General features: G+C 41.4%; 1 protein-coding gene across 9 annotated transcripts in view; it reads left to right on the forward strand.

Annotated features, from left to right (window-relative positions):
- cadps2 (Ca++-dependent secretion activator 2) overlaps positions 1-22,235 on the forward strand; it is a 268,064-nt gene that overhangs the window by 43,065 nt on the left and 202,764 nt on the right. For all 9 annotated transcript variants that reach the window (XM_036969262.1, XM_036969263.1, XM_036969265.1 and 6 more), the window contains exon 2: positions 1,848-1,961. In XM_036969262.1, coding sequence (XP_036825157.1) covers positions 1,848-1,961 — 114 coding nt within the window. The remainder of the gene's footprint in view (positions 1-1,847; positions 1,962-22,235) is intronic.

Genomic DNA, 22,235 nt, shown 5'->3' on the forward strand with positions numbered 1-22,235 from the left:
ACTGTTTGGCCATAATGACCATTATTATGTTTAGGGGAAAAAGGGGAAGGCTTGCAAGCCGAAGAACATCATCCCAACCGTGAAGCACGGAGGTGGCAGCATCATGTTGTGGGGTTCTTTGCCACAGGAGGGACTGGTGCACTTCACAAAATAGATGGCATTATGAAGAAGGAATATTATGTGGATATATTGAATCAACATCTCAAGACATCAGTCAGGAAGTTAAAGCTTGGTCGCAAATGGGTCTTCCAAATGGACAATGACCCCAAGCATACTTCCAAAGTTGTGGCAAAATGGCTTAAGGACAACAATATCAAAGTATTGGAGTGGCCATCACAAAGTCCTGACCTCAATCTTATAGACAATTTGTGGGCAGAACTAAAGTGTGTGCAAGCAAGGAGGCCAACAAACCTGACTCAGTTACACTAGCTCTGTCAGGAGGAATGGGCCAAAATTCACCCAACTTATTGTGGGAAGCTTGTGGAAGGCTACCCAAAATGTTTGACCCAAGTTTAACAATTTAAAGGCAATGCTACCAAATACTTATTGAGTGTATGTAAACGTCTGACCCACTGGGAATGTGATGAAAGTAATAAAAGCTGAAATTAATCATTCTCTCTTCCATTATTCTGACATTTCACATTCTTAAAATAAAGTGGTGATCCTAACTGACCTAAGACAGGGAATTTTTACTAGTATTAAGGAATTGTGAAAATGAGTTTAAATGTATTTGGCTAAGGTGTATGTAAACTTCCGACTTCAACTGTATGTGTATGCTCAAGAGAGCGCACACCTGACTCACACACACAAAGAGGTATGAGGCCAGTCGTGTAATTTTGTGTTGTTGTTTTTCCCATATGATTTTTCCCATATGGCTATTTCTCCGCTTGCTCACAAAGTTTTCCTTTTTTTGAAGCAGTGCTATCATTTCAGCTGACTGAACTTTTGGCAGAGCATTCCTTCTGAAAATGAAGAAATTATGAAAAAAATCAAATAAAAGTGTTTATCCGGAGATAAGAGTAGGCGCTGAACAGTTTTAAACACAATGAATAACAGGTACATCAGAATTCCCTCATCTCACAAGTAGCCACACGGTTGAAAGGCTAAACACTTGTTTAAGTTGCGGAAAACCCATCTCGGAATAACGTTCCCCACCCAGGGGCTGGAGGAGGGAGATAAGTGGCTGTCCACATTGTGTCAGGAGAAACAGCAATATGAATTTGATTATGTTTTTGTTGCTTGCAGTGCTACTGTCAGTGGGGGAAAAATGGTTTCATTTTCCAAATAGACTGCCTTGTCCCTCATACATAAGCGATGGCAGAGCGAGAGAGGGAAAGCTTTTGGGGGTTTTCTTGCTTATTAAAACTGAACATGTTGGCAAAAGCATTTCAGACAATAGTAATCATTAGAGAATCTCTGAACAAGAATGATATGGACTGATGGTGTTTTTGAAATTGTTGCCTCACTGTTTTAGGGCTTCTTTGCTGGCTCTGATTTGTTTCTGGGAAATGTATTCTACTGATTGCCGTGTCAGTGACGTAGAGGCATCATTCCATCAGCACTCTGTTAAATTGGTTGTCTAGCAACACAATTCTGCAGAAAAGAGAGAAAAGATGTCTGAAACCAATAATTTCATTCCGTTCAAACGCATTCCAAGCACTTGAAGTCTTTTGTCACCGAGTACTTCATGGCTTGAACAGAACAAAGTCAAGGACAACAATGACTAGGAAAAAAAAGTTGTACAAAAATAAATTAATCAAATCTTTTGTTGATGTGAAAATTAGATAAAAATATGATTTTAAATAATATTGTTTTGTTTTAATATTGTTTCTCTCTTTCGCTCTCAGCTTAATAAGCAGCAGCTGCAGGCGGTGAAGGATCACTTCCTGGCCTTCCTGAATGGGGAGACGCAGATCGTGGCAGACGAGGCCTTCTGCAATGCTGTGCGCAGCTACTACGAGGTAAGACCTCACCCTCGCCCATAAAAATAACCATTCAGTATAAAACACTCTATATATGAACCTTAACATATAACTTTGTCAGTGCTGAAGTCCTTGAGGGCCACAGTCCTGCCAGTTTTATTTTCTCCGTCGCACATAATTTATCAATTTACTGATTGGCCACTGATTGACACCATCATACGCTGTCACTGTGGGCCCGTAGGACAGAGTTGGGCACTGCATTGCCATTGTATGTAAATGTTGATGTGGGCTCACTGGCTAGCTTCTATTGTGGCATGCTCTACTTACCACTGGGAGCCCAGTGGGGGTTGCAGTTCTCCAGTGCCACACTTGTCTCCCAAGCAGATGTTTATTTCAGCTGGACTGTCTGGAATCTGTTCTTTAGAAGAAGGGCCTTACCTCTTGTGCTCTTCAATTTCGCCTGACTGGCGCCTCCAACTTGGCAGAGAGAACTACAGGTGCCAGTGGTATAATCTCGATAAACATTGCTTTTTCTGTCCCACTTAATCTCCGTTATGTGGTTACCCTCCCTCCTCCAGTCTGTCTGGAGATGGATAGGGTCATTTCACTCTTACGGGCCATTTTGTAATTAACGTTATTGCGAGTGTCTGTTGAAAAATATTTGAAATCGATCAACTGATGCGAACAGCTTATGCGTGGGGGTGATTCTGAAGAGGGCGCTGTCAAACACCTCCACTCCCTCTTTCTCAATACGTCTATCACTTTCCTCATTGCGGCACACTTTTGTTTAGTCTTCCACTTTCTTTCCATCCCACTTAGCACCCACATTTAATTTTTGGTCCGTTCTTCCCTCTTTCTTCCCCTTTTGTTTGCAATCAGTCCATCTCTCGTTGATATATTTTATTTTACTTTTTCCCTCGCTTTCTCCCTGCCTGTCCCTCGTTTGTGGTCTCCATCTTTGCCCCTTCCTCTCCTCATCCCTCTTTCCCTGTCCTTCTCATCTTCTGCAATTAAAGAGGCTGAGAAGCCTGCTTGACTGATAAGATTTTCATCTCATAACATATGATAGGCACAACTCACTTCAGAGGAAGAGAAGGCTAAATTTACTGATTGACACCACCATACGCTGTCACTGTGGGCCCGCAGGATAGGGTTGGGCTCTGCATTGCCTCATCAATCTCTTTCCTTGTCTCAGTCTCTCCTTCTCTTCCTTTTGAAGAGAGTTGTGACTATCATACGTTATGAGATGGAGATCTTATCAGTTGAGCGGGCTTCTCAACCTCTTTAATTGCAGTAGATGGGAGAGGAACCCATTGAAGTCTATGCCTGTCTTTGCATTGCTCACTATGTGAAGAGTGTCAGGGCAAGACATGATCAAAGACGACTTGTTATTACTATTCAGTGGACATCGTCTTGAAGTGTAAGTAGCGCATCAACTTTTTGAATTCTCAATTTTCCAATGCATCCTTAGAAGGCATCTGCTAGAGTGAGGAAGGCCACAGGCCATATGTCCTATTGGAGGAGGTGGAATTCTGACTTATTACTGTGCTTACACATTTACCCATGATGCTCAGGACTATGCAAATCCACTAAAACAGGTTCAAAAATATTTGCCCTTGTCACTCCAAGTACATGGCGTGTGTGCTTGATCATGTTCATGTAGTCGTTGTTGTTCCTATGGATATGTAGGGGCATTGTGTAGTTGGGAGTCAGCAGCAGCACCACTAGAACAGACCCAGGCACATATAATCCTTTCTAATGTGATCACTGCGTGTCAGGTAAGTCATTAGGCCTGATCAATACAGTTGCTTTGTCAATATACCGCAATGCCCTGTTAGCATCCCACAGTACACTATTAATCTTTGTCTATTGATTGCTTACTGCCCTCTGGTAGTCTCCATACCTGCTAGTGCGGTACAGTGCATTTGGAAAGTATTCAGACCCCTTCCTGTTTTAAACATGTTTTACGTTACAGCCTTATTCTAAAAACACACCCCATAATGACAAGGCAAAAATATGTTTATTTCTAGTCTGATGAAACCAAGATTGAACTCTCTGGCCTGAATGCCAAGTGTCTCATCTGAAGGAAACCTGGCATCATCCCTACAGTGAAGCATGGTGGTGGCAGCATCATGCTGTAGGGATGTTTTTCAGCGGCAGGGAATGGGAGGCTAGTCAGGAGCAAAATACAGAGAGGTCCTTGATGAAAACCTGCTCCAGAGTGCTCAGGACCTCAGATTGGGGCGAAGGTTCATATTCGATCGAACATCTCTGGAGAGATCTAAAAATAGTTGTGCAGCGACGCTCCCCATCCATCCTGACAGAGCATGAGAGGAACTGCAGAGAAGAATGGGAGAAACTCCTCAAATACAGGTGTGCCAAGCTTGTAGCGTCACACCCAAGAAGACTCCAGGCTGTAATCGCTGCCAAAGGTGCTTCAAGAAAGTACTGAGTAAAGCAGGGGTGGGCAATTCCAGTCCTCAGGGGCCTGATTGGTGTCACAGTTTTGCCCCCAGCCCCAGCTAACACACCTGACTCCAATAATCACCTAATCATGGTATTCAGTATAGAATGCTGTTTGATGAATCAGCTGTGTTTGCTAGGGATGGAGAAGAAGTGTGACACCAATTAGGCCCTCGGAGTAAAGGGTCTGAATACTTATGTAGATGTGATATTAAACTTTTTTTTGCAGAAATGTATACAAAACTGTTTTTGCTTTATCATTATGGGGTATTGTGTATAGATGAGGGGAAAACAATCTCATACATTTTAGAATAAGCCTGTAAAGTAATACAATTTGGAAGAATGAGGGGTCTGAATACTTTCCGAACACACTGAATTTTCTGCTCTACCTCGGGCTTAACATTTACACCACGACCATGTCTGTCAAAAGTTTGTATTACTGTAATGATGGGGCGGTGAGTTGGAAGCAGGTGCAGGTGAAACGTTTTGCTAAAACAACAAAACCAAGAACTCAACACTAACAAGGCAGTACGCCGATACACAAGAACAATACCAACTGGTGAGTGAACATGGGAGAGTGACATATATAAAGGGGAGGAAATGATGAAGGTAATGGAGTCCAGGTGTGAATCATAATGTCGTACGCCGGAGGGGAGGAGCAGACGTGACAATTACCAATAGATTGATCAACATAGCACTTATTGAGAACAGCAACCAGTGAACCAACATTACTTTCTTTCTCTTTATTGGCTCTTCTTTTTGTTCAGCTGCTGTGCAAAAGTTGGATGTGTGTAAAACCATTGCATTTCAACCCGTTCTTAGTGGGGGTTCTTCAACTGTTATTAATGAGGTGTATGGGAAGCATGGAGGCAAAGTGGATGACTGGAAGAAGAGGGGAAAGCGAGAGGAGTGTTAAGAGAGGAGAAGAACAGGTGATGATGGAGAGATGATTAGCATGGAGAAAAAAGGGATGTCGAAGAGAAAGGCATGTAACTGGTGAGAGAGGAAGAATGGGATGTGAAAAGAGAGATGGAGAAAGACAGTGGGGGGAAGATGCTTATCCAACAGTACTTTTATGACATTTTTTACTTTTTTATTTTATCAGGGAGTCATACTGAGAGAAGAGCCTGAAGGAATTTCTGGAGTTAGCCATCCCTGAGACCGGGTGTGGTGACTCGTTTGTAAAGATGTTAGGTTAAGTGGAACTTTTTGTAAAAGGGCTTTATACATAGTAATGTATCAACCTCCGTGACATCAAAGAGGACCAACCAACTTTCTGTTATGAGTACTGTTTCATTGCCATTTGGAATCACAGCACTTCATCCAGCTACTTATCGCTGCATGCATGCATAAACTTGATGAATATGAAATGACGGCTCACCAATGTCAACTCTGAAATGTCTTTCTGTGTATGCCTGTATGAAATTCTTATCCCTATGTGTCACATTGCCCGCACGTACTGTATATTAACTGGCTTATGCATTTATTTGACAAATTTATGCCTGTAAGCTATTCAATTGGACTGCATCATTACAGCTGTCTGATATTTAGCTAATTAGCATCTTCCCAATAATTTCGCACATAGGTTTCACAGTAAGACGGGAAAGCCTGGTGTAAAAACAGGATTTTATATTTTTACATTGACATGTCAGAGAGCACATTGATATGCTACAAAACAGAGTACATCTTCAATTACGTAGCATAACACTGACCATGTGTGCCATAGTGGCTGTCACACAGTTTGTATAGCTAATTATTTAAAAATGGGTAGACATTCTCCAGTGATATTAATCAAGGCATCATTCCATAATTTTACCTCTGGTAATATTTTCATCAGTCAGTGTTAGTTCCTTCAGTTGTCACTCTTTTATTTATTTATTTATTTGATAAGACATTTGATACTGAATTACCAGAGAACATTATTCAAATTCGTTCTGCTGTCTATTTTGGGAATACATCAGATTTGTTTTGAGATCGATACACAATGTGTTCTCAAGCTGAACAAACATGAGTACTGACTAATTGGTTAGTGCTACTTTTTCATTTCTTCTAAATTACCAATCAGGTCTTAGTCCATTAATTAATCATGATTTTAATTAGTTTAATTACAATTTGACCCCAGTTATTTAATTACAGCTTTTTGAATTTCACCAAGGAGTCAATTTCATTGGACTGACCGCCCGGCCATTCGTTAAGAGATATCAACTTCATGAACAATATGGTCATGACCAAAGCGCTGATCAAGATCTCTCAGCCAATTCAAACTTTTAAAATGGAGTCCAATCTCTCAGAAACTAGCCGCCCACCCAAGATTAAAGGACTATCGATTGACTAGGCCCAAGATATTCATTATCACCTGGCTTTGAATGCTTAGCATTTCTAGGGTATTCATATTGCTTTGTGCTCTCAATTGGAGATAACGATCTCCTGTGCTTTGTGCGTGCGCCTGCTTTATCCCTGGAAAATAGGGAATTAATACATCACTCATCACCTGGCTCTGTGAGAGGTGAAGTGGGCTTAACAGACTTTATCTCTTGTTCTGTGCCTGCTAGCCGTCCACTGGGTGCCTGACCGTACAAACCACCAGCATGCTCTGTGTGTGGGTTAAGCCCCTTAAGCACTACCACGTGGCCAAGTTGGGTGTTAAATATGCAGGTGAGTGATACTCCTTTGTAATGAGGGAGTCTCTGGATAATGATAATTATGGTTGTGATGTTGATTGTCTTGTATTGACTTAGGTCTTTTCATTGGATCTGTACGTGCACACTCATTTGGTGTCTGCTTGCTACCTATACAATGACATTTAGCCCTGCTTAGTATGCAGAAGGCGTTGGTGGGATTTTCCTACACCCATTCCTTTCAATTATTTATTTACCTCATATTTTCCATTTATCCCCTGTTGCATGCTATTCCTGCTGGTTGACAGCCTGGGTCGTTTCATTTCTTCTCATCAGTCTGTCACCTCACGGTGTCAAGCACTGACAGAGCCACCACACTTGTCTGATAGAGGACAATGTTACTTAGCAACCTGTGGATCCTGGCAAGCAGCATGAGGGTATGGCTTACAGAGGTGACAGCCCTCAGTCCTCCCACTCTGAGTTGTGTTACAGCGCTGGTGACCAATAGAGAGGTTGCTCACACCTTACATGGAGAAACCTGGGAGATGTGTCTTCGTCATCTCTTGGCTTTAATCCCTCCACAGCTGCAATGCGCCAGATCATTGCGCAAAGGCATGTACAGGACTTTAACTGTCTTCCATGACAACTCTGATTGACAGCCTGTTTTAACCAAAGTGTGAGTAAGACAGGCAGACAATACCATTGACCTTTTGAAAGACTAAGGACTACACATAGCCAATTAGGTGGCCATCAAGTGAGAAATGAGGACTGGGATCCACATCGATCCATTTTGATTCACCTCAGTCCTCATCAGTGCCTGCCAGTGCCCTGCTACCCGAAGACTTCCAGTCATTGTGCTAATTCTAGTTCATACTGGACACAGACATAAAAATGGTATCCACAAGTTCATCTGACTCTGGGGAAGTAGAGAAAGGGTCTCTGCCACAATCCCGAGTATCCCTTGAACTAATTTACCACACGGCGATGTCACAATGGAAAGGCCAAAGCTCCATCCCACCAAAACAGGCTGAAATGTCATGTGATCTTTTCAAACAGCTTTTACACTAAAAGGACATCATCAACATTTTCACAATATTATTCTAACCTCATAGTGTGGAAATATATATTAATATGAAACATGAAAATCACGTTGTTGACTGCACTGGGCCTTTTTCAATTATTACTTACTCCGATTCTCTCTACTTTTTGAGGTGTAAAAACAACACCCTTTTAAAAATTACACTATCTCGGTAACACATTCTGTATATAGCTAGCTAGCATAGCTGTCTATGAATCCAGAGAATATCTGCCACAACAGAGGAAGTCTGCTCTGTCCCCTGCAGCAGTCAATTCAGCGCTTCTTTCTCTGGTGGCTTCCTGGGACAGAGTGGGAGCGTGGTGGCTCTACGGCAGCTCCTGCAACCGTCTGTTTGCTTTGATATGGGTTTGTGTGAACGCTCCTAACGTGGCATGAAAGTGGATTTACTCTCACTGAGGGGGAGTGCAGAAAGGAGAGTAGCTTGGATTGTGGATAATGTGTGTATTTTTTGTATCTAGTATTGTGTATATGTACATGGTTATGTCGATGTGTATGCATCTGTGTGTTGGTGTGTGTGTTTTGGGGTGTATGTGAGGAAGCAAAATGTGTGCGGTATGTGAGTGTCAGTCAGGAGGATGAGAATACCTTACTTGAACCCTCAGTTGTCCATAGATACTGTGGTTAGTAACATCTCACTTCCCCTCAGTGGGAAGATAGCTCTGCAAAGGCTTGACACATGTCTGGAGGAACATAACGAAAGCTATCAGATGCATCCAACTGATCACTGACTTAATTTGGGCTAATGTCACTCAAAGCAAAACATGGACAGCTGTCTAGTTTTGCACTTTGAAATAGTGGTTATATTGTTCACTCCAAAACCAAGGTTTTTCAGACCTTCAAGTGTTGAAATCCATGTCCCTCGTCATCCGGATCGAAAGATGGGCACCGTGTCATGTCAGCGTTTCAGACGGTGCCAATCTTTCCCATTTAATTAAGGATTGAGGCATACAGTATAGTGGGATCCACAACAGATTGGTGTGGGACATCTAAACATTAGACTGCTTTGAGACAAAGTTTATTTGGCGTGAACGCTCACTTTAAATCTGTCGCTCTGTACCTGCTGTTCTCTACTGGCACAGCGTTTTCCCTTCCAACAAAGCAACAGATGAAAAGAGGCTGCCAATCAATCCCAAAAATAACTCCCTTTCATGATTTTCCCTTTAGAGTAAGATGAAAAGTGCTGTATAGACCCTCTGTATAAACATCTACCATCGCCAGTGCTCCATAGGCACGTCATTAGCTTTACTTTTGCCTTCATATCCCTTTTGTTAGGCGACCTAGTGGATGAAAGACCTCAGTGGGAACTAGGTGGGACACCGTTTATGTTGGTATATTGCCTTGACCAAATTGGTCCGTTTGTCCCAGGCCCCCCATGGAGAAATATAGTTTTGGACTAATCACAAGGTGTTGAAAATAATTTCCCCGGTTTCCTGCAGGTTGGAGTTTCGCAATGATTGTTCTATGGTGAGTTTGAGAATCAACAGGCACCAGAAGGTTGATTGTGTTGTAAACCTGTAATTTGGTCAATTCCATTTTCATCTCAGCTGTGCTGCTTTAGTGCTGAAACCGAACGTATAAATAATGTAAAATGCATAAAAGACTCAATCCTTCACTGAAATGATGCACTGATTTCAATGAGATTTGTGCAAATGTTGGAGTTACTCATACATATCTCAATTTAGGATTTTGCCATCAGTCACATTTCACAAAGTCGTTTGCCACAGGCATGAGTCACCTTGAAGCGATGTTGGCAAGACAGAGCCTCTGATTGTAACTGGAGACCTTAAAAGGAAGAATTTGGTTTACAATGGAGAAAATATTTAACCACTACATACAGTGCATTTGGAAAGTATTCAGACCCCTTTCCTTTTTCCACATTTTGTTACGTTACAGCCTTATTGTAAAATGGATTCAAATAAGTCATTATCAATATAAACACACAATACCCCATTATGACAAAGCAAACACAGGTTTAGACATTTTTGCAAATGTATTACAAATAAAAAAAACTACACCTTATTTACATACATATTCAGACCATATCCTGAGGCCCATTGTCATGCCATTTATCTGCTGCCATCACCTCATGTTCCAGTATGCTAATGCACAGCCCCATGTCACAAGGATCTTTACACAATTCCTGGAAGCTGAAAGTGCCCCAGTTCTTCCATGACCTGCATACTCACCAGACATGTCACCCATCGAGTATGTATTGGATGCTCTGGATCGACATGTACGACAGAGTATTCCAGTTCCCGCCAATATCCAGCAACTTCGCACAGCCAGTGAAGAGGAGTGGGACAACATTCCACAGGCCACAATCAACAGCCTGATCAACTCTATGCGAAGGTGTTGTGTCACACTGCATGAGGCAAATGGAGGTCACACCAGATATTGATTGGTTTTCTGATCCACACCTTTTTTAATGCATCTAAGACCAACAGATGCATCTCTGTATTCCCAGTGACGTAAAATCCGTAGATTAGGGCTTAATTTATTTATTTTAATTGACTGATTTCCTTATATGAACTGTAACTCAGTAAAAATTTGAAATTGTTGCATGTTGTTTATTTTTCTTCAGGGTATGTTCAAGCAGCTTAGTCTTGGAGGTTTCGCAGATCACAGACAAAAGAGCACATAAAATCAATCAGTAATGAGCGATTTGTAGGAGATTCATAGCGGAAGATTCTGTCAATGCATCCCCCCCCTCTCCCCTCTCTGTGTGTGATCTGAGTGTTGATGGACTCTGGCTCGTCTGGCCTTGTGTATTCTTGAGGGAATCCTCACACTGGAATCCTGTGCTTTTGTCTTTAAATGATGCCGATGTGAACTGTAAAACAGAGGTGCCGTTCAACAAGGGTAATAGTTTGCAAACGTTGGCTAACGTTAGCTAACATATTTCATTTGTTTAATGTTAGCCGCAACCGTTCGCTAACGTTAGCTAACAGTCTCAGAAGATGGTGTGCGGCAAACGTAAGTGTTTGTTCCGGGACTAAACTGCTTCTAAAAATTGTCTAGTGACCATGTAACGTTCTAAGATATTTAGTAGGAATAGCTAAGTCGTTTTCAGTTTTTGAAAATTGTCTCTAAAAAGGCACAGTAATCCTAACAAAAAATTGTTGTTTGATGTTTCACTGTAACATGTTGGAATGTTTATTCAAATCGTTCAACTAAAATAGTTACTTTGGCAAGAAGCGTTGTTGAACTCGTCTCAGGACTACTATTTGAAGCTGCTCAACAATCAGGATGAACTACTGCAGCAACTAATCACATAACACCTGACATGTGAGTTTGTGCCTTGCAGGTTCTTCAGGCTCATCTTTCAAACCATGACCTGTTTTTCTGATTATCAATGTCTGACTAACTGAAACACTCATTGATATCCTCCATAAATCGAAAAATATCCGACATACCACTTTTCTCTCTTCACTTCCCCTACTTTAGTTACGAAGCACGAATCAGACAGCAGATTCAGTATTAAATGGGGGAAATAATGGATGCAGTTACATATTGTATCGTTTTAAAACTCTATTTTTCCTTCATAGCTTGTTTTCCTTCATCTTTAATTTTTTAAAATTGTTTTTCAGCACTTTTATTTCCATGATTAATCAACTTGTTTTCTCATGGCTCTCCCTTATCCCTCTGCAGCAGACATTTGGTGATCAGTATGTTTGGAACATTGAATCGCAATAAAATCACAGTATTGAATGTTAATACGTATAGAATCATAGCCTCGTACGAACCATCCTGGTATCACGAGATTTGGATTTGTACGAGGCTGATAGAGTCATGAGAATCGCAATACATATCGTTTCGGGACCTAAGTATCCTGATAATATCGTATTGTGAGATCCCTGGCAATTCCCAGCCTTAGTATTAAACCTATACAAGTGCATTCGGAAAGTATTCAGACCTCTTCCATTTTTCCACATTTTGTTACATTACAGCCTTATTCTAAAATTGATTAAGTAATATGTTTTACTCAATGTAAACACAATACGCCATAATGACAAAGCGAAAACAGGTTTTTATAATGTTTTGCTAATGTAAAATACCTTATTTACACAAGTATTCAGACCCTTTGCTATGAGACTCGAAATTGAGCTCACGTGCATCCTTTCCATTGATCATCCTTGATGTTTCTACAACTTGGAGACCACCTATGGTAAATTCAATTGATTGGAAAGGTACACACCTGTCTATATAAGGTCCCAAAGTTGACTGTGCATGTCAGAGCAAAAACCAAGCCACGAGGTTGAAGGACTTGTCCGTAGAGCTCCGAGACAGGATTGTGTTGAGGCACAGATCTAGGGAAGGGTACCAATAAAAATGTATGCAGCATTGAAGGTCCCCAAAAACAAAGTGTCCTCCATTCTTCTTAAATGGAAGAAGTTTTGAACCACCAAGACTCTTCCTAGAGCTCAATCGGGAGGAGAAGGGCCTTGGTCAGGGAGCTGACCAAGAACCTAATGGTCACTCTGACAGAGCTCCATAGTTTCTCTGTGGAGATGGGGAACCTTCCAGAAGGACAACAGTCTTTGCAGCACTCCACCAATCAGGCATTTATGGTACAGTGGTCCAACGGAAGCCACTCCTCAGTGAAAGATACATAACAGCCCATTTGGAGTTTGCCAAAAGGCACCTAATGGACTCGGAACATGGAAAACAAGATTATCTTTGGCCTGAATGCCAAGTGTCACGTCTGGAGGAAACCTAGCACCATCCCTACAGTGAAGCTTGGTGGTACCAGCATCGTGCTGTGAGGATGTTTTTCAGCGGCGGGAACTGGGAGACTAGTCAGGATCAAGGGAAAGATGAACGAAGCAAAGTACAGAGATATCCTTGAAAATCTGATCCGGAGCACTCAGGACCTCCGACAGGGCTGAAGGTTCATCTTCCAATAGGACAACAACCCTAAGCACACAGCCAAGACAACTCAGGAGTGGCTTCAGGACAAGTCTCTGAATGTCCTTGAATAGCCCACCCAGAGCCCGGACTTGAACCCAATCTAACATCTCTGGAGAAACCCTGAAAATAGCTGTGCAGCAATGCTCCCCATCCAACCTGACAGAGCTTGAGAAGATCCGCAGAGACGAATGGGAGAAACTCCCCAAATACAGGTGTGCCAAGCTTGTAGCTTCATACCCAAGAAGACTCAAAGCTGTGATCGCTGTCAAAGGTGCTTCAACAAAGTAGTGAGTAAAGGGGATGAATACTTATGGAAATGTGATATTTAATTTAGTATTTTTTGATAATTTTCTTTGCAAATGTATCTGTTTTTGCTTTGTCATTATGGGGTATTGTGTGTAGATTGAGGGGGGAAAAAACAATTTAATCCATTTTAGAATAAGGTTGTAATGTAACAAAATCTGGAAAAAGTAATGGGATCGGAAAACTTTCCAACTGTATTCAACGTCTGCATCATCATGATGTTTCCTTTGGATGATGTTGTTTTGAATAGTTTGGCCGGCAGGGCTTGAGTACTTATCTCCCAGACCCAAAGCAAGCAGTGGGTAGTCATCTTTCTGCCTCTATTTCCCTCTTCTCTTTCCCGCTCTTTCTCTCCTCTTCATGGCCTGTTTACTGCCCAGGGGTTAAAAATGGGATTACTGTTTGTCTGCCCGGTAAAACAGCAAAGCTCAGGGTACTGGCTTTGAAGTCTGAGAGAGCTGTAAGTGAAAACATGTTTGTTCAAATATAGTCTATCTGGGGGGCCCTCTATTCGATAGTTTCTCCCACTCTTCTGACTCTCCTTTAATTTCCCTGTTGGTCTCTCTTCCTTTCTCCCTCACTTTTCCTTTTTGTCTTTTGTTTCTCTCACTTGCTCTCTTTCTCTCTATCCCTCTCACTTGCTCTCTTTCTCTCTATCCCTCTCACTTACTCTCTTTCTCTCTATCCCTCTCACTTTCTTTCACTCTCCATGTTAGTCTCCCTCACTCATACAGACACACTGAGTGTTATATTGTAGAGGTGACCATCAGGTAGCAGGAGTCCACTATCTTTCAGAGTTGCAGGACAAGGGAACTCTGTCCGCCTCCTGCTGTTTTTTTTTTTTTCAATTTAAAGTTTTTTCTTGTTTTTCAATCAACCAACAAAACACATTCCACATTCACAGATGTGGCAGACTTTAAAAAAATAAAATAAATAAAAATAATATATAATATATAATTATTAAAAAATAAAAATATAAAACTTGCAGCAGCACTATCAAGGTTCTTATTAGCTATTTCCAGCATTATCTGAAACGAAGAGCAAATAATTCATTTTTAGATTTTACAGCACCTTACACAACATGTATCTGCTCATTTCCCTAATCACCCCATTCACTCTGTCCAATTTGAAATATAGTTGAGTAGTGGAGACCAGAGTCTATCAAACTTGGGCTGTCTCTTGCGGAGGTCATAAGTGAGCTTTTCAAGAGGGAGAAAGTCAACAATCTGGTCAATCCACATTTTAAATGTAGGAGAAGTATTAGAGGCCCACAATAGAATAATACATTTCTTAGCAAAGTCTGTAATATTCACATTTTCTCTGTCAGGATCAATAACAAAGTCCTGCTTGGGCATTAATAAGATAGATACACGGGGTCATATCAAACTGTACATCTAGTATTTTCTGTGCAGCAGTATGTATAGATTGCCAGATTTTGGCAATCTCTCTACAGTTCCAAAATACATATACATATAGGTTCCACTTTCAGAGGTACATTTTTTACAGTTAGGAGAGATGTCTGTTTTCATTCTATGGAGTCTCAGAGTGTAATAAAATTTGCACAAAAATTCACTTTCATTTTTACATTAGCTCCTTATCAGCTCTGCCAGAGGCTCCGCCCCCAACAGGTAGAGTAGGGGGGACAGCGAGCACCCTTGTCTTGTGCCCCGTCCCAAAGGGAATCTGTCAGAATTCAGCCCGTTAGTAGTCACCATGGCATTTGGATGAGAGTATAGTGATTTGATCCATTTAATAAAGTTTGGGCCCATTTTGAACTTTTCTAAGACTGAAAACAGAAAGCTCCACTCCATCCTGTCGAACGCCTTCTCAGCATCCAGTGAAGCCAGCAGGACAGGGGTCTTCTGTGTGTTTACTTGATCAATAATGTCAAAAAGATGGCGAATGTTATTAGAAGAGTATCTGTCTCTAAGGACGAGCAGGATAGAGGGTCCTTGTCTTTTTTGAGCAACACTGTAATGCGAGCTGTGTGCATTGAGTCTGGGAGAACATTGAGTCTGGGAGAATCCATCTGGTCCTGGGGACTTGTTAGATGGCATGGAGGTAATTGCGTGAAGGGGGAGTTGAGATCTTCTTGGTCGGTATCTGATAATTTAAGTGGCGAGATTCCCTCTAGGAAGGAGTGGAGTTCTGCCTCTGTGTGTTTTCTCTCAGAGGTATATAGTTTGCAGTAAAAATCATAAAGTTAAATTTATATTTTTTGGGTCATATGTGACCTCGTCCTCTGCTGTTCGGATAGTCATGATTGTACGCTCTGACTGCTCTTTTTTAAATTGGTAAGCGAGCAATCTACTGGGCCTATTGCTATACTCATGGTATTTCTGTTTAGTAAAGAAAACTTTTTTTTTTATCTTCCGAGTATAGTCCAAATTCAGTTTGGCTTTGGCTGCTTTAAGATGACTCCAGGAGGTGCTGTCTGCGGATTGTTTATGTACTTTTTCACAGCATTCTAGCTCCCTCTCAAGATCTAGCCTGTGTGCTTCCATTGCTTTTTTCTTAGAGGAAGCATATGCAATTTAGATGACCTCTTAGTGTGGCTTTGGCAGCGTCCCACATTGTGGCCAGAGAAACAGGAGAATCTTTGTTGTCTTGTGTGTAGTTGTCTATCCATGTAGTTCGTTTGATAACATGGAGGCGTTGAATTTCCAGCTCTTTGTCCTCGGGATGTTTTTGCAGAGTTCAAAGCGGAGGTGGACAAAGGCGTGATCTGAAAGTGCTATGGGTCCTATTGTACACGTGGCTGAATATATGAAACTCTTTGGGATAAAAATGTAATCAATACGGGATTAGGTGTTATGGACGTTAGAGTAGAATGTATAGTCTATAGATGAGCTATTAGTCTCTCTCCAGATATCTATCAGTCCCATCTCTTTAGTAAGAGTTCAACATCTTTGCAGATCTTGGATTTTTGGTGAGGACTTGAGATGATTTGTCTAGGGTTTGGTTAAGGGTACAATTAGAATCTCCGGCCACCATGCCAAAGGAAACACAATGCTCATTGAACATGGTTATCATTTTTGACATGAAAGCAGGAGTATCTGTGTTAGGGGCATATATGTTTAAGATAATAATTGGTTGTCCATACAGTGACCCAGTTATCAAAATAAATCTCCCCTCTGGATCAGATATGTTTTTGTCAATTTTGAAAGGAACATTCTTATGGATAAGTATGGCTGTACCTCTACTGTTTTGATTTGAAATATGAGAAATACACCAGTCCCACCCAAGCTCTGTGGAGTTCAGCATCACAGAGGTGTGTCTCTTGTAATAGCGCAATGTCTGCTTTTTCCTGTTTTTTAGAGCGCATAGTATCTTTTTTCGTTTTATTGCATGCCCTAGACTTAAAGTGCTAGTCATCGAACAGTAATGGAACTTTAGTGCAAGTCATCTCTGGGTAAAGGTAGATAATAGTTACAGCTGCGTTCACATAAAAGGAAAATAAATGGTGTACATAAAATAACAATCTCTGAACACCCCAGCCGAGTTCCCTAACAACCTCGACACATCCCGTTGGATTTATTACCCCCCCCCCCCCCCCCCCCCCTCCCAGTCTCAATTCTGTGTTCCGAAAAAAGGGGAACAGTTAGCAACGCACAACGTCTCCCCACCAAAGAAATGCCTCCTCCTCTCCGCCCCGCATTGAGTAAGTGACAACGTAACCCCCGTGCCGACAACATTCGAAGAAGAAGAAAATAAAATCAATAGCCCAGCCTACATATACCTCCCCCAAGGGACATAGGGACCCACAAGTAATATTAGCGAAAAAACAAAAAAAAGGGAAATAAAAGTACGCTGAAACGTTAGTAGGCCTAGGTTAGGCTATAGAATAGGCCTAGGTTAGGCTATAGAGCCTATCCCTCTCCCTCTAAAGGAATAAATAAATAAATATAAATATAGATTAGACTGCTATAATGACATTTAGCGAGGTCTTTGGATATCGGCTATATGTTGTCTTACCTCCTTTAGTAATAGCATTAATTGCATTTGGTCCGTTTCTCATTGACCAGCTAAAGCTAAAGGAGTTTAAACTTGAAGTGGAGGTAAGATTAGGAATTGGAAACTACTTGGGCGGAGCTCTTAGTTCATGCAGCCATCTCATTCAAGGGTCACGTGATCCCTCCGCCTTCTGTTTTTAATACTTGAAAAGGAAAGTCGGTGTGAAATTTGCAGTGTGTGTGCTGCCCAATCCCAGATTGTCATATTCTTCTGTTTCAGACTGAGAAATCCGCACCGTCACGTTTCAGTGCTCACCGAATGAAATGGTACCATCTTGCTTTGTCACTAAGGCCTGTGTGTTAGTAGTTCTGTATCTGTCTGTGTGTGTGTGTGTGTGTGTGTGCCAGTCTATTGGGGATTCTTGTCTTTGGACTTTCCTTCTGTTGCCTATATGCTCATTGGAAATACAAATTCCAACAGAGATGTATCGTGGCCACTCACTCTGAAAGACAAAGAGGATAGACCGGTGGACGGGGAGCAACAGATAAATGTTTTAATATTGCAACAGGCTATCGCTTCAATATTAGCTATGTTTTATGCATAGCTAATATTGAAGCTATCCATAGCATCTTTCAGAGAAAAACTGATATGAAACTGGTGGTTTTGAATGAAGACCCAATGGCCTCGACATTCTGTTTTGACATTATACTGTCAAGTATAGTGTGCAGATGTTGCTCCTTTACTTTCCAATGGGGTATTTTTGAACCGTCTAAAGGTGTTCATATTATTTTGAAGGACGAAATGCTGAGTTCTCGAAGGATACACATCTCGTCTGATTCAGTAAACAACTTGTTAGGCTTTTACTCGCTCTCCTCTCCCTGCATGTATCACTCTTCTCACATTAGAATTTCAAACATTTCATCACTCACTTCTTCATTTAAGTAACTCTACAAACATACTGTACAAACATACTGACAAATTGAGCAGTTTGCAGTTAAAACCCATGAGCTCCAAACCTGCTTCAGTGTTATTTTTCCAGCCAGGCTGTCAAATCTGCTTCCATCTTCCTCAGTATATTAATTTATGCAGATATTAGCTATAATTATACAACTGCAAACAAAGCATATCTTATTAATCTCTTAACTGAGGAGTAAAAGTGGAACTCTGTGCACTGTTGGTTATAAATAATTGAATGAAATTTTAAACCCCTAATTAAGTAGAGCAACGGGGAGAGAGGAAACCCCTTGGTGGCCAATTCATTAGTAATAATGGCTGACATTTGTGCCACCGCACAAAATGGAGGCATTAGCCATAAAGCATTTTGAACCCTCAGAGGCCACCACAATTACCAAGATGAAGGCATTTCATTCGATTTATCAACAAAGGGGGTCATGACGTGAACTCAACATATGTACTGGCGCTTGTAAGGTATGGCGGATGAGTCTACCAGCCTACCTTTCATGCTTGAAGTGAGTAAGCCGAGTAGTTTGATGTTGAAAATGAACACCACCTCGATTCCAAAGTGGTGATGTTGTAGCATTTACAGTGTTCTCAATTTTCTCTTCCTATCACAACAGCAGGAAAGTAGTGTGAAAAAATGCTGCACTGCGTAGAGGTTAGGGATCCAAAGGTTCGGAAAATTTCCCGTAAATTTCCGGAATTTTTCCATGGGAAGTTAAGCCTGGGAATTTTGGGAATTTTGCTTAAGTTCATCAAAAAAGTTAGCTTATAACAGTGAACCTTTTTTTGGGATACACATAAGGCAATTCTAGGTCTTGTGGAATATTTTGTTTAAACTATCCCCAATTCAATGGAATTGCAACCCTCTGCATGCACTGTTCATTCTTACATCACATGTACAGCTGATTCTCAAGATCTTGCACAGTAATGAGATACTATTGAGCCCACACTACTACACTGTCTGAGCCAAGGACTACATGCTTTCTGGTAAGTTAATGATTACAATACTGGGTGGGGTGAATATATTTTACATGACATGAATGATTTTTTTGTTAACTAGTAAATAGTAGCCTACAGCAAAGTGTTTAAATAATTTCTAACTTGTTAACAATTTCTGCTAGTTAGTTTTTGCTACCATGTTGGTTTTAGCTTGCTTGAGTGTTAGTTCACCTGTTTCCATACACGTTTCATTTTAAAACATTTATCTTACAAAGGAGTTGTTTATTCTAACTGCTTAGCTATTTGTACTTGAAATTGTATTTGTTTGTTTTTTACAAAAAAAAATCTTACACAAAAATAGCACAGGCACTATCTGATGTGTGGAGACATTTCACTGCAGCTAATGTAGAAGGAAAAGCTGTATACATTTGCAAATACTGTGCCAAATCGTATGTGAAGAATGCAACAAATTTGCAGAATCATCTGGCCAAGTGCATCAAGTTCCCTCAGCGCTCACAACAAGCAACCTCTGACTAAAGTCCCTCTACTTCTATTCGAGGTGAAAATTATTAATCAAACACCTTATCTATAGCAACAGCTCATGTTTTTTTTTTGACTCAATGGAGGAACGTAGTCAGAGAAATGCTGATGAATGTCTTGCTCAAGCTGTATATGCAACTGGTTCACCTCTGATGCTCACAGGCAATGTGTATTGGAAGAGATTTCTGAATGTTCTTCGCCCAGCATGCACCCCTCCAACCAGACATGCTTTATCTACTCATTTGCTGGATACAGAGTTCAAGTGAAGGTCAAGCAAATCATAGAGAAAGCAGACTGTATTGCAATCATCTCTGATGGGTGGTTGAACATTCGTGGGCAAAGAATAATGAACTACATCATCTCCACCCCTCAACCAGTATTCTACAAGTGCACAGACACAAGGGTCAACAGACACAGTCAACAGACAGTCTCTTCAAGGGTATCTTCATTGAAGGCAGTCATCAATGACCTTGGACCACATAAGGTATATTTGCAGTGGTGACAGACAATGCTGCGAACATGAAGACTGCTTGATCTAAAGTGAAGTCCTACCCTCACATCACACCCATTGGCTGTGCTGCCCATGCATTGAATCTGTTCCTCAAGGACATCATGGCACTGAAAACAATGGATACACTCTACAAGAGAGCCAAGGAAATGGTTAGGTATTTGAAGGGTTATCAAGTTATAGCAGCAATCTACCTCACCAAGCAAAGTGAGAAGAATAAGAGCACCACATTGAAGCTGCCCAGCAACACCCGTTGGGGTGGTGTTGTCGTCATGTTTGACAATCTCCTGGAGGGGAGGGAGTCTCTCCAAGAAATGGCCATATCACAGTCTGTCGACATGGACAGCCCCATCAAGAGGATCCTCCTGGATGATGTATTATGGGAGAGAGTGGTAAGCAGCCTGAAACTCCTAAAACCTATAGCAGTAGCCATTGCACGGATTGAGGGAGACAATGCCATCCGGTCTGATGTTCAGACTCTGCTTACAGATGTAAGAGAAGAAATCCGTACTGCCCTGCCCAGTTCACTGTTGCTCCAAGCAATGGAAACTGCAGTTCTGAAATACATCAAAAAGCACGAAGACTTCTGCCTGAAGCCGCTACACGCCCAGCATACATGTTGAACCCCAAGTATGCTGGCAAGAGCATCCTATCTGGTGCAGAGATCGACAAGGCCTATGACATCACTACCGCGTCTCGCCACCTTGGCCTGGATGAGGGCAAGGTTCTTGGCAGTCTGGCGAAGTGCACTTCCAAGCACGGGCTTTGGGATGGAGATGCAATATGGATGTCGTCCCAACATATCTCATCAGCCACGTTGTGGAAGGGACTTTGTGGATCTGAGGCTCTTTCCCCTGTTGCCTGCATCCTCCAAATCCCACCAACATCAGCCGCCTCAGAGCGCAACTGGTCCTTGTTTGGGAACACACACACCAAAACACGCAACAGGCTGACCAATACAAGAGTTGAACAATTGGTGGCCACCCAGGCAAATTTGAGGCTTTTTGAGCCATCCTCATCAAGGTTGGAAAGTGACAGTGAAGATGAGGCCTCAGAGTCTGATGTTCAAGAGGTAGACATTGTGGAGGTCCAGGGAGAAGACATGGAAAACAACCAAAGCCTTAGTTTCTAGACTATAATTTTACAGATGTATGTTGTTAACGTTTTTGGGAGATGAGATGGATCATTGCGGATCATTTAATATTCGGTTTTGTTGTTCAGTGAAATCATTCCATGTGAAGAGTCAACTCATTTAATTAAAGTTCAATTTGTAACTTTTTTTTATTTTATTTATATTGGAGTTATTTAATCATTTGCAATTATATCTATTTATAAGGTAAAATGTTTGTTTCTGTCTCCATATGATATGGTTAATATATCCAATGCAAAAAAACATCTACATTTAAATTGTATTAATGTTAATTTGCATATATTTCTGTTAATTCCCACAGAAAGTTTCCACCTCTGAATATTCCCCAAAATGTGCAACCCGAGTAGAGGTGAAGTAATTTGGTTTTCATGTTGAGCTGGTCTTTCCATGAGACTGACCAGATGAATCCAGGTGAGCGCTTTTATCCTTTATCGATGTCACTTGTTGAATCCACTTCAATCAGTGTACTGTAGATGAAGGGGAGGAAATAGGTTAAAGAAGGGTCTTTAAGCCTTGAAACAATTTGAGGCATGGATTGTGTATTTCTGCCCTGTAGAGGGTGAATGTGCAAGAAAAAATGCAATGCAAATAGTCTGGGTTGCCATTTGATCATTTTTAGGGCCTTCCTCTGAGACCGCCTGGTATAGAGGTCCTGGATGGCAGGAAGCTTGGCCCTGGTGATGTACTGGGCCGTACGCGCTACCCTCTTTAGTGCCTTGCGGTCTGAGGCCAAACAGTTGCCATACCAGGCAGTGAGACAACCCGTCAGGATGCTCTCGATGGTGCCGCTGTAAAACATTTTGAGGATCTGAGGACCCATACCAAATCTTTTCAGTCTCTTGAGGAGGAATATGTTTTGTCGTGCCCTCTT

This window comes from Oncorhynchus mykiss, chromosome 30 (genome assembly GCF_013265735.2).
Source record: "Oncorhynchus mykiss isolate Arlee chromosome 30, USDA_OmykA_1.1, whole genome shotgun sequence".
Lineage (NCBI taxonomy): Eukaryota > Metazoa > Chordata > Actinopteri > Salmoniformes > Salmonidae > Oncorhynchus > Oncorhynchus mykiss.